Raw genomic sequence first — 12,981 nt, 5'->3', positions numbered from 1 at the left:
CAACTGCAACAACAACTGCAACAGCATTGGAGCCGAGTGTAATGCAATCTCCGCGTTGCTCTAAAAATAAGCTGCATTTTGCAAATCTTTGATAAAAAGTTTTTTTTTTTTTTCTGACGCCGCGGCGGTTATTTGGCGTTTTTCACGCAGGCGTTTAGGCGTTAATTGGGTCATAAATTTATATATAAATAATACCACACATATAGCCAGGCCAGTCGTATATTTTCCAACGTATATTCGTATTTTTTATTGAGTGCCAAATGCAAAAAAGCGACAAGACATGCCAATTCTGTGTAATCAAGAGGGGCGGATACTTGATGTCGATCTGTGGGGGGTCGGCAGTGCCTATAAGTTCAAGTTTAAGTTTGTTTGGCTCTCTAGATGACACCGAAAAACAGCTGCTGATTTTAATTTGTCTTTTCATTTGGTCCAAGCAAATCAAATTAAGTCATGTTATTTGAAAATTATTGAGAAAAAATACTGAACTGAAAAGAAATGCATGAAATTGATGACTCTCGAATGTATTTTTGGGAATGTTTGCTGGCGCAGGAGAAAGGTGTTTCATTTAACTGACACTGAATAAGAAAAATTCATTTACCAGCAGCTGAACGCACAATTTTCAAGTGAATTTTCCCAAAAAAATTATTTGAGGCAAATAGCATTTCCCGCAGCTAGAAAAATATGTATGTATTTTCTACAAGTACTTTGTATCTGAAGAAGGGGTTTCTGGGGGGAAACGTTGGAGAAATATGAAAGAAAATAAAACCGCAGGCTTTTAAGTGTGCCCCGTAAGAAAAATGAATTCATGTCAAAGACGAAACTATTGAATACGACTTTTTGGCAACGTTTTGGCCGCGTTTGTTTGCCTGTGGCTCTAACGCAAGTTCGGAGAGATACAAGTACATTTATTTGCTGTATACGCTGAATTACGTAATTAGTTTTACAGACACAGATAGACAATTATACAGATAGATAGATATTCCAAATGGTCCGTTTAGACCCCGGGTAGAGGTGGACAAGATGGGTGGTGGACAAAGCCAAGTGAGCTGCGTAAACAAATCACTCGAGTGACACACTTTCCTGTTGGCCTGTCATAAATATTTTGGGAATTTTTCATTTCCAATTTCCCCCATTTTTGGGGCCGACTGACAGTCGCGAAAATAATTTGTTATCTTTGCGAACCTTTGTCGCCTTTCAGTGGCCGGCTTTAGCGTAATTTGACTAAAGATACGACATATAAAATATGACAGCAGCATTTCACCGCAAAGAACACTTTCACAAACAAGATGTATTTTCCTTAGAAAGAGGAAAGAGTCCAAGAGCAAACAAAATGGTTTCTGGTTTGCTGATTTATGTAGCATACTTTTCGGGATGGTGGTATTCCATATTCTTATGATTACTTTGAGGTTTCTTGTAGTTCGAGTTTTATTCATTTATTAATTGTTGAAGATTAATATTTATTCAAGAATATTTGAGTATGGAATGATTCTTTGATATTTTTTATCTATAATATATCATTTTTTAAGAATATCCAACTAATCTAACTAGCTTTATTTTAATATAGGAGCTCCCACATATTTTCCTTCGACCAAACTCTTGGCCAAACTTAATGCCATTTAGCCCTGACCTTAGATCGTATTATTCCGACATAAGACCCCTGAAAGACAGACGGTTTATGTTTTGGCTTATTTGCCAGACTGACAAGAGCATTAAAAATCGAGTAAATCTAGATGGTAAACGATTTGCATCGGGATTTATGTGTTGGCCCGTCAACGGGCTCATTGGTAAGACTCGTGTGTCAGAACGATGACATCATGTTCGAGGGAAAGGAGCCAAAATGCAAATTGGGCCAACATACACCGCATATACACCGGCTATATAGATACAGATGTGTGTATATGGGTAATTGTGGGACGATTTATGGGTCTTATACCTCCCAATACGCTCTGTCCTCCCCTGTGGGTGTCAGTGCACTTGGCGGTGCACCCATGGATGGATGACAACAGTGCCGCGGCATGAATGATCTCAATGCCCGAGTATTTCGTTGGTGGATGCAGAATTGGCACAAACCGCAGATACAAACTCGGGTGGGGTGTATGGGTGGTGATATTTTTAGCAGCCAGTGTACAACCAAATGTTTTCTTCATTTATTCAGTTGGCATTTATTCTCGGCATTCATTGTTTTTTTTTTGTGTTTTTTTTTTTTTTATTAAGACAAAATCGTTAAATAAACTAACAGCTAAGGTAAACAATCCTTCAATCGTTCGATGATTCTTGGGTTCATTTTTATAGTTTGCGGTTCGTTAGTATAATACATAGTTTATACAGAGCGGGATCAAGGATATCGATCCCTCAGTCAGAGGAGCGGATGCTGGATGCTGGATACTGGTTGCTGGGCATTCTGGGCAAGATTCTGGAACTGGGTCTGATTTCGTGTACAGCGTGCTCGGTTTTTGTGGATATTGGCTTAGACTGGACTGAATTGTGCTGGGCTTGACGTGACTTGGCTTATGAACATGTCTATAAAACAAAAATATTTAGAGAGTCATTCAAATGGGTGATAGAGTGGGGTTAGTGATCGAACCAAGCGCTGTTCTAGAAAAGCGGATAGAAGTTGGCGTCTTTCAGGATATCGAAGGTGTCCACCACGGATCGGGCGGGCACCACAGCAGCCACCTCCGCGACATTTGTGTCCGTTGGAGAATCTCCAATCTCCTCGATCGACGATGCCGGCGTCATGCATACACTATGCCCGGCACTCACAATTGAAAGTAGGTTCTGCTGGGTGGATTCTGGAGTTAAGTTCGTGGATACGGAAACGGGGGCTATCTCTGCCAGAGCTGCTGCTAGAGCCATATCTAGGTGGGAGTCTTCTGGGAAAGGTGGTGGGATTTCTTCTCTGGTCTCTTCTTTAGTTTCTTTTGTGGAAGCCTTCTTGCGTTTCTTGGTCTTCTTCTTGGGTGATGTTTGGCCCTCGTCGCGATCCTGGGTGTCCATTTCTGCTATGCCCTCCAGAGTTTCTCCCACAAAGGCCAGACTACTTCTGGGCGAGAAGAGTCCATTACCATCCTCGTTGGTTAGGCTGCTCTTGGAGCTACGACGGGATCGGGACTTTCTTTTCGGAGGCTCTGCCATCTCAGGATCATCGTTTCTTCGGAAGTATCCCGCTTGTGTATCTGAATCGTTGTCATCTCTGAGCTCTTCTTCTGTTTTAGATCCTTTTCGGAGCTTCTTCTTGCTCTTCTTCTTTTTGGGCTTCTCCATGGGTGGTTCTTCTACAGCAGCTGCTTCTTCAGGATATTCTTTGGGAGGCTCTTCATCTTGAGGCAGCTCCTCGGGTACATCTGGGAGTAATTCACGAACTGGACTGCGACTAAAAAGGGTGATACTTTCCCCTCCCAGACTATAACGACGAAGATCGACTGGCTCACCATTGACATCTCCGTTTTCTTCGTAATTATATGGATGCTCGTTTTGTTCTTGTTCTTCTGCAGGACCTCGGAGGTCTGATTCCTCCAACTGATCTCCAATATCTTCATTCATTTCATCTCCATTGTCATTCTCCGTTCCATTGTTTTCCACTTCGTCATTATCGTCGAGGCGGAAGTTCTTCCGCCAATTGTATTCCCGTTTTGGTTTGTAATTTAAGTCCACCTCGATGTCATCTTCTACAGCACCGACTTCCAGCTTGGGATTATAGCCGTAGCGAGTTCGCAGCCTCGTGGATTGCCGGGCAGCCACATGGGCATCCCCCAAGTACCGCATTTCCGACTCCCTGCGATCGTTTTCCGGAACCAGTCCCAAAGCAATGTCCACATCGGCATGCCGATTGGAGGAACTGGACCTCTCCAGCTCCCTGGTTTTGGCCCAAAGGGCATACCGTTCACTTTCCGAGCCGGACTTTTCCTTCTCCGACTCGCTGGTATCCGACGGGAGTTGCTCCTGAACCATAGTCTCGTACTCCCTCAGGATGCCCGACTGTTTTCTGTTCTTTATGGCATCGTTGTAGATTTGTTCAATGAAGGAATCCGGGTCTGAGTAGGGAGTGGCCCCGCCTACAGCGCCATCATCCAGGCCGTAATCCAAGAAGTCCTCCACGTCGTCCACCTCCTCCCAATCCTGAGCTCTCCGATTGGCATAACGATCAGTATTCCGTTCCGCTTCCTCGCACTCGGAGGTATCGTGATGGGACTCATCCGTGGGCTGGGTGCGTTCATTGTTATCCGAGATCCCTTCATCCAGTTCGAACTCGTAGTCGTCTTCGTCGTCTATCTCCACCACTGTCTGCCTATCATCGCTCTCGTTGGAGCTACTCCGCTCCTGGTCGAGATTCTCGTGGTCTCCGACTATATCGTATCTGTAGATGGCATTGGTGGAGTCGAATTCTGCTGCCTCAGCCTCGGCTGCCAAGACAGCTCTGGCCCATGACTCTTGATCCACCATGTCGTTCTTGGAGCCCACAAAGTCATCCGGCTCCTGGACATAGAAGTCCTCCTTCAACCAGGTTCTGGTGCCCGTCAATGTGCGTACCTCGATCTGAGAAATATAAACATAGTCGTCGCTAGGATACTCCTCCACAGGCTGCTCCTGGGCCAGTGAATAGCGACGGAAGTGGTGGTACTCCTCCGGCTCCAGTTCACTCATCAAAGCTGAATCCGAAGCCCGACGCTCGCTGTCCAGGAAATCGGCATTCAGATTCCGCGAAAAGTTCTCAAAGTTGATGCTCGAAGCGGCCAGCTTGTCCAGCAACTGATCCTGCAGCTCCCGCTTGGCTGCCTCGGCCTCAATGTCCTTGAGTTGGTTGAGTTCATCTTCCCTGAGGGGCGAGCGACTCTGGCTCCGAGATCTCTGGAACTCGGCGGTGCGGTGACGCAGATCGTCCAACTTGGTGGGTGACATTTCCTGGGACTGAACCGATCTCTCCTCGGAGTAGGTCTTTGGCTTGGCTCCCAAACGGTTTTCGGTCAGGGAGTCCAGAATGGCGGCTTGCAGCTCCCTTTGGACAGCTGCCTGTTCCCGGGCCTCTTCGAAACTCAATCCGGGCGAAGGACTCCGGGATCTCTTAAAATCAGCAGCTTGGCGTCGCAGATCTTTGAACTGATCGCTTCCCAGGTCCATTGACTCTCCTACATAAGTGGAGCGCTTAAAGCCACTGGCCATCAGTTCGTCCTGCAGGTCCTGGGCCACCTCGGAAACTGTGCGTTCCAGGTCCGGTATATCCTTGGTCATTTCAACCACCCGTTCCAGCTCAGAAGCTGTGGGACTGAGGACTCGCAGCTCGATTTCCTCCTGGGCGTTGTGCAGCTTCTCCAGGGCCTCCAAGTCCACCTCCCTTTGCTTAACACTGGAGGCCAACACGCTCTCCACTTCCTCGCTATTCTTCCGGAGAGTTCGCAGCTCACTGCCCTCCAGGTTGAGCATCAAGTGGAAGTCATCAGCCTCCGGATCCAGCGACTTGGAGCGCGAGCGGCAGGGTGACTTGGATCTGGACCGCGAAGGTGACAAGGAGCGCATGTCACGGGTCTCAACAGTGGACTCCTCCGTCTCCTGAACGAATTCGTAAACATATTCGACTGTTAGGCGTGCTTCTGGTTCCGGAGTCCTAGCTCTCTCCTGGAGGACCTCGAAGAACTGATCATTCTGGGCAATCAGCTTTTCCCGCCGCTTCTGGAGACTGTGTTCCAAATTGGCGGCTGTGGGCAGAGGAGACCGAGAGCGGGATCGCGAATGGGAGCGGACTCGGTTGAGACGCAGTTGCTCAAACAACCTAGCCATGCTTTCCGGAGTATCTTCAGGCTCTGCTTCCTCCTCGGGAGGTGGCTCCACAATTTCAATGGATATCATGGGCAAGGGAGGAGCTGGAGGAGATCCTGTTGGGGATGCTGCTTCGACTATAATCTCTGGTGACATGGGGGGAGCTGCAGACTCCACGATAATCTCTGGCGATTGCTGTTGGAGGTGGAGCTTCTCGAAGATTTCATCATTGTGTTGGATGCGTTTCAATCGACGACTCTCCAAGCTCTTCTCAATGTTATCCGACGTGGGCAGAGGTGACCTAGAGCGGGATCGTGAATGGGAACGCGCACACCTCTCGGCTCTCAAAGTCTCCACAAAGAGGAGCATCTGTTCGGGTGTCGTTTCCAGATCCTCCATGGGGGCATCTGCCATTTCATTAATTTCAATCACGGGCTGGGGAAGAGTCTCTTCTGACTGGGGACTTGTCCTGCCATTGCCGTTAGTTTCGATCTCCATGGCGCCTTCCGAGCCAGAGTGGGACAACCGCTCTGCCAGGTCATCATTCTGCTTGATCAATCTCTCCCTGCGTTTACTGATGCTCCTCTCAAGATTCTCCGAGGTGGGAAGAGGGGAACGGGAACGAGAACGTGATCGGGATCGGCCTCTTTCCTCCCGGGGAGCTTCCAAAGTCTCGTATATCATTGGGACAACCTCATTGCCATTTCTGGCATCATCAGCCACGTTATGGACTTGGATTTGGTTTTCCTGGGAATCATTTTCATTTAAATTGGATTCCAATAGTTGGAGGACAGACTCGCAGTTCAGCTCTCCCGCCACTACGCCTTCCTGGGTATCGTCGTACACCTCCAGGGATTTTTCCGCATCCACATCCATGAGATTGGCCACGTTCTTGGGCACTGGAGAGGGATTTCTTGAAGTCGATCGGGATCTGGAGGGGTTGACGGAGGCTGTGAAGTCATAAAAATCGCTGAGCCCCTCCATGAGGAGTCCGTGCTCATCCCGCCAAGGTGCCGTATCCGGTGGCTGGTGGATATTGATGGTGGGCGCTCCCGGCGGAGGCTGCTCCGGTGGTTGTTCCTGGTTGGCGGACCAACGCTCCTCGTAGTGATCCATCTCGTCGATGCGGGGACTGCGACGCAGGCCAGGTGAGCCACCCCTCTGCTCCTCCGTGGCAGACGAGGTTTGCAGCTGAGGGGGTGAAAGCAAGGGTGGTAGGATGCAAGCGGAAGCGGTAGCGGTAGCGGTAGCGGTAGCAGATTATGAAAAGCAAAGAAGCGAAGCAGTTAGAAGAGGATACAGAGCGGCAGAGGGGTTCAAAGGATCAAGGACTAGGATGGAGGAATGAGCTGGAGCTGGATTTGGCTGGCTGACCTACGCACTTACATTGGCTTTGTTGCTGTCGCTGTTATCCGCTGCCTGCGAGGTGTCCTTCTCCGATTCTTTTTCCTAAACACAGTAAACAATCGATAAAGATCCTTGAAGGATACCACCACTTACTCACCGCCTGCTCCTTAGAGTGTTGGTTCTTTAAAGCTTCCACCGCCTGCTCGTTCTGCGCCTCTGTGGCCTCCTCAAAGGACGATGATTTTGGTTCGTTGGTGGCTTCGTCCTCTACCTCCTCCCCCCGGGTGGACTTTTCCAGCTCCACTCCCTCCTCGTCGATGGACAAGGCCTTTTCCCGCTTCCAGAACTCAGTGTCCTTGTAGTGTTCCGGTACCACCTCGCCCCAAGGATTGGTGCTCTCCTCGCCGAGCATCTCCAGGGAGCCACTGGCCTCCGGCGGTGGCTTCACATCCTTGGCCGGACTCCGCTTGTGGCGGCGATGGTGCTGCTTGACCTTCAGGGTGGGCTCACTGGTGTACTTGATGGGATTGTAGTCCTCCCGGTCGCCATGTCGGAGCTCCTCCTCCTCCAGCGAGGTGAACATCTTCAACTCCTCGTCACGTGAGGCACGTGAGTCACGCGATGAGTTGGAGCTGCCACTAGAACGACGCTTCTTAAAGGCTCTTCGCCTTCCCGAGCCATCCTCTCGGACCAAAGGACGATTCTTGATTCCGTCTAGGGATCGTAGATAGTCCTCGGTGTACTGCACATCGGATACCTGATCCTCTCCCTCCGGTTCGGGTCGCTCTCCGGCTCGATTGATTTCGTCAGAGAGCTGGGTGCTGAACGAGGACTTTTGGCTGGAATTGGGCTCCACGGAGGATCCCTCATCGGAGACGCCCGGGAAGTTGAGGGTTTTGGACTTGACCAGGTACCCATCTTCAGAGCCGCTGCCTTGACCAAACTGGGTTTTGACTTTCTGCACCACCAGTGGCTCCTCTACTTCGGGTTCCTCGAAACGGGGCGGCAGTATCTTTTTCACACATGGCGCCTCCTCTACGGGCTCCATTCCGGCGTACTCGTCTTCCTCCTCCTTGCTCCGGTTGGCCTGCAACTGGCGCTGCTGCAGCATCACCATCTCCTCCTCGGCCTCCAGGAATCTTCTGGCGTTCTCCTCGATCATCCTCTGCTTCTGCTCCAGGTCCTGTTTACTGGAGATGAGCCGTCGGCTTTGCTCGGCCAGAACCACATCCTCCTCCAACTCGCTCTCGGTGGCGCTCATGTTAAGTTCTCTTTCGGCCGCCAGAAGTCGCTCCACGATTTCCGCATCCTGGCGAGCCTGTTCTTCTTCGGCTGCCTGGTCGAGTTCCCGTTGCTTTTCAGCCTCGAAGAGGCGTCGCTCGGCCTCGGCTGCCTCGGCCTCGGCCAGTTCTCTTTGGCGCTCAGCCTCCTGGCGCTCTTGTTCGGCTTGGAACAGTCTTCTTTCGTTTTCTTCGCGCTCCCGCTGCTCTTCCGCAGCCTGCAGCCGGCGTTCGTTCTCCTCGCGCTCTCTTTCCGCTGCTATGAGTCTTCTTTCGTTCTCCTCGCGCTGCAGGCGATCTCTTTCGGCTATTTCCCGCTCTTCCCGTTCTCTCTGCTCCCGCAGCTCCTTCTCTGCTTGTTCCTTTTCACGTTGCTTCTCGGCCTCTACGATTCTTCTGGCCTGCTCCTCGGCCTCCTCCTTCTCCCTCTGGATCCTTTGACGCTCCTCCGCCAACTTGGCTTCCGCTTCCGCCAGTTGGCGTCGCGTTTCCGCCTCTATTTGCTGTTGGCGCTCCAGTTCGGCTTCTAGTTTTCCCACGGGCTCACCGGAAGGCGTCACCCGGAAGCCTTTGGAGTAGAGAACCCCATCTTCCATAACATTAGTGCCCGCTAGGGATTCCCTCTCGCCCGCCTCCCTTATCTCCTTGTCCAGCCGCTCGCGCATTCGAGGCAGTTCCTCGGCATCTGCGGCAGCGTCCACGGAAGAGTCATCCGGATGCCGGAAGGTCCAGTGGTAGAGGTGCCTGGCCACAAAGGCAAACTCCAGGGCGCCCAGATAGCCGATTATCAGCGAGAAAATCAGCTCTCCGACGCCGGTCAGCGCCGTCTCTTCGGCGGCCATTGCGTAATCCGAATCCGAATCCGATTCCGAGTCCTCCGACGGTCAAAGATGCAATGAGTAGTCTCGGCGAGAAAACAGCCGCTGTTGGTGGCGCGTATTATATAAATTATATTCACCACGCACTCGCCTCTAAAATCACTCACACTTTGGCAGCTCACGTTAATGGCCAGCCGATTAGGTAATTCGAAAAATATTTATTTCACTTTCGCGGCCTGCCTTATTTCACTCAAAAATTATTGGACCAATCATCGATTGATATTTGCGGACATATATCTCAATATTTCGGGTCTCTGTTCCGGGCTGGGTGCGCTCGGAGAGGTGGGTCGGACGTGCAGCGGACCTCGGTTGCACGGTGGCGGGGCTCTTGTTAACCGCTAATCGATCGTCTTGCAACTGATTAATGCCCCAGCGACGGAAAGTGGCCAAGGGCCCTCTTCTGCGCGATTCTACAGAATCTACAGAGAGAGCACCAAGAAATCCGTTCAAATGGCAAACGGTGCTAATTGACGGCCAGCAGAGAGCCGAACACTCAACTGACAAGACAGCGGCTGAAATGAAAAAAAAAATACAACTTTTGTCGCTGGCTATTTGGCAACAAAAGTGCCTCTGTTGCTCTTGTTGCACTGCCCCACTAGCTTTCGCTTTGGCCGTGTCAAATGCCAACAGCAATCGGAATTGGCCAAGGCGGATTTTCTAATCAGTTTAGCAGCTCCCGACGCCTTCGGCCGCGCCCCTACTTTTCGGGAGGGGATCTATTTTTTGCCATTTCGATGTTTCAATGTCTATTTTCCACAAAAAAACACTTTTCGCCACTTTCTGCTTTGCTAGCAGCTTTCGTGCGGGAGAACAGTCAGCGAAATTAATGTAAGGCAATTAAAATAGATGCTCGATAAGGCAGAAGTAGAGAGGTTTTCATTTGCAAATTGATTTGCAGAGAAATCGAGAGGTCTAGAAAGAGGGTTTCTTTCATTTTAATAAAGGTTAGGCTTACGATCCATCAAAAATAATTTCAGAGTTCTTCTGAACATTTAAGTATTGAGTTTAAGATTAAAACTTAATTAATATTACAAATATTATCCTTGCTTTTATAAATGCCATTTTTATGGAAACGATAAGATTTATGCTAAAAATTACTCATACGCACTGTTGTCCTTCGAGATAATTGCTTAAAATGTCCCCTAAAGCTACCTATAGGCACTGTTACCTTCCAAAATTATTAAATAGACAATTTTAAGTAAAAATTAATGATACATATAAGAATTTAATAATAGAATCCTATTATAATCCATAAACAATAAAAATATTCAAGAGCCACCATATCATAAATAACTCATACGCCCTGTTGACTCTCATCTTACGAAGACTTTGAAAAGTGAAACACTTTTCTTATGTCTCACACTGTACTCAGTGTTTGCAAATATTTTTCTGTTTGGCATGGCCAATGCCGGGGGCCAGGGTCGCCACGCCCCTGTTCTAAACGCCTCTGAGTGGACTGCACACAAATGTTTGTCATAAATTTTGTCTCGGCACTGACACTAAGATTGCCAACAGATTGTGGCCAGAGCTCTTTCTTCTCAGAAAGAAAAACAAAAAAAAGAAATCTCCGATGGCGCTCTTTTTTTTAGTTTCTGTGTTTTCTTTACATTATGATGCGGCCAAAGGCAACAAAAGCAACTATTAGCTTAATTATTGTCACTTTGTGCATAATTGTGTTCTTGCCCCACATTACGGCACGGCTATTTTCGCATTCTATTGTTTATTTTCGTCAAATGCTTTTCATTAGAGATTTGGCCAAAAATACATAAATTGTGAATGAGCATATGGGTCGCCAGGGTGCTGATTTATTTATTTATTTTGATTCGCAGATGAAAGCGAAAGTTTTTTGCTTTTTTCGTTGAAATGGGAAAGTGATCAAAGCTGTGTGTTTTTTATTCAAAACTTTGGGGAAAAGTTTAGATTTCGTTCCATTACTTTAATTTGCAATTAAATCAGGATATAAAATTGAATATAATAGCTTCACTGATTTTCGCAATCTGTGACCTTAACCGATTGCCACTAGTTTCCGGCTCACCCACAATCGACTTCCGCTCGCCGGAAGACAACACGTCAAGCGCCAATGCTGCCAATGAACTGCTGGGGCGGTCGCCTCATTTCTTTGTTGCCGTCGCAGCGGCGCTGCAGCGGCCTGAAGGAGCTGGAAACCTCATCCCCAGCTCCTTCAGGTCGCAAAGTGAAGTTCAATGAAAATGCCATAACCTTTTAGGCGGACATAGGTATAGGTATAGGGGTTGGAGCGGTGGAAATAAAAGGGCGATAGCCGCACCTATGCAATAAATGTGAACTGCGTGTGGCGGACGATAAAAACCAGAGCCCGTGACAGTGAGCACTCACTCACATCCAACCACCCACCACACTTCCACACACACAGATACAATCTGCCGAGTGCGCCCCAAAGTATGCCACACAATAATTTTCAATTAGGGATCGCAAAAGTAGCTTACAGGACGCAGGACACAAGACATTAAGGGACAGTACTCACCTCATCACAGCCAGCACAGCGGGGCTTCAACATTTCCGCATAGTGACGCTCGCAGTAGATTTTGTCGTCGTGAACGCAGTAGGTGAGGTCCACCAGCAGCGAGTTGCAAGTGCTGCAGGTGAAGCACTTCGGGTGCCACATCACGCTCTCCACAAACTTGGGCGCCGCCACCACCAGATCCCCGGCGGCAATCTCGTTATCACAGTGCGCACAATGCTCATCGTAGGGGGCATCCTTGATGTAGCCTACCCGCCCAGAAAGATAATGCAAATTGTAATCAGTTTCTGGAAAAAATGAGGTAAGCTGGCCCTTGTGTGGGGGTTGGGGGGCAACAACCTCCTATAACCCACCTATGTCTAGCGCGATTTCATTCCGTGCCGTCACAAAGTCCTCAAAGGAAGCCTCATGTTGCACCTCCAGGTGCTTGCAGTGCTCCAGGGAGAGGTCCTGCTTGGGCAGCTGGTACGAGATCTGCCGCTCCCTGCTGCAGGCTCCTTCACTGCCCATACGTGGCACCACATCATCGGGCAGCTGCTCGAAGTAGCGGTTGATCCGCGAGGAGGCCCTCACTCCCGGAGGCACCCACGTAAAGCCCAAGTCGCGGGCCTCCACTCCCGAATCCGCTGGAGAGACCAGCTTGAAGCCGAGTCGCTCATGGACATTGGTTGTTTGTTGCTGATATATGGCATGGGCCTCTCGAGGACATTTACAGGATTGGCAGGTTTTTCTGAAAAGTATCGAAAATAAATAAATAAATTAGAATATATTTTTTTTAAATAAATCTTAAGAGAAGAGAAATATAATTAAGATTAATCACAAAAGAAAGTTCACCCCCACTGGCGCCATCGAACGGCAGCTTTCAGCACCAGCAAAAACATATATCTTACCTCACGATGAGATCGTAAATTTCTTTCCTATCGAACACTTTGCAGTAAATACTGAGAACATTGAGGCAGGCATAGTCCATGCCCGTCCAGGGGACATCCGAGGAGGCCAGTGCCGCCCACAGTGGGCACTCTGCGTGACGGTCCAGGTCGAGCATTTTCACCATTTTACGCCACTTTGACTTTCAGAAACTCTTTGGTTCAGTTTTGGGTTATTGTGCCTATTATCGCTGGTTTTAGTCTTAATGAACTTGGCTTTCATGGGGTTTCTTTTTTTTTAAATATCTTTTCTTATGACTTGACTCAGCAAAAATGGTCTGCTGTGCCGCCTCCAC

General features: G+C 48.9%; 1 protein-coding gene across 8 annotated transcripts in view; it reads right to left on the bottom strand.

Annotated features, from left to right (window-relative positions):
- Positions 1-12,981, bottom strand: part of Lmpt (four and a half LIM domains protein limpet) — a 52,454-nt gene that overhangs the window by 12,497 nt on the left and 26,976 nt on the right. For 2 of the 8 annotated variants that reach the window (XM_017232070.3, XM_070279430.1), the window contains 2 exons: positions 12,113-12,489; positions 11,763-12,007 (listed from right to left, as the gene is read on the bottom strand). In XM_017232070.3, the coding sequence (XP_017087559.1) occupies positions 11,763-12,007; positions 12,113-12,489 (622 nt within the window). Of the gene's footprint in view, positions 1-2,137; positions 6,946-7,140; positions 7,204-7,258; positions 10,053-11,762; positions 12,008-12,112; positions 12,490-12,649; positions 12,934-12,981 lie in introns of those variants that run through there. The other 6 variants (XM_017232067.3, XM_070279428.1, XM_017232071.3 and 3 more) reach the window with 6 other exon arrangements.

This window comes from Drosophila bipectinata, chromosome 3L, assembly GCF_030179905.1.
Source record: "Drosophila bipectinata strain 14024-0381.07 chromosome 3L, DbipHiC1v2, whole genome shotgun sequence".
NCBI lineage: Eukaryota > Metazoa > Arthropoda > Insecta > Diptera > Drosophilidae > Drosophila > Drosophila bipectinata.
Note: the sequence above shows the minus strand (reverse complement) of the source record. Positions and strands in the feature narration are given on the sequence as shown.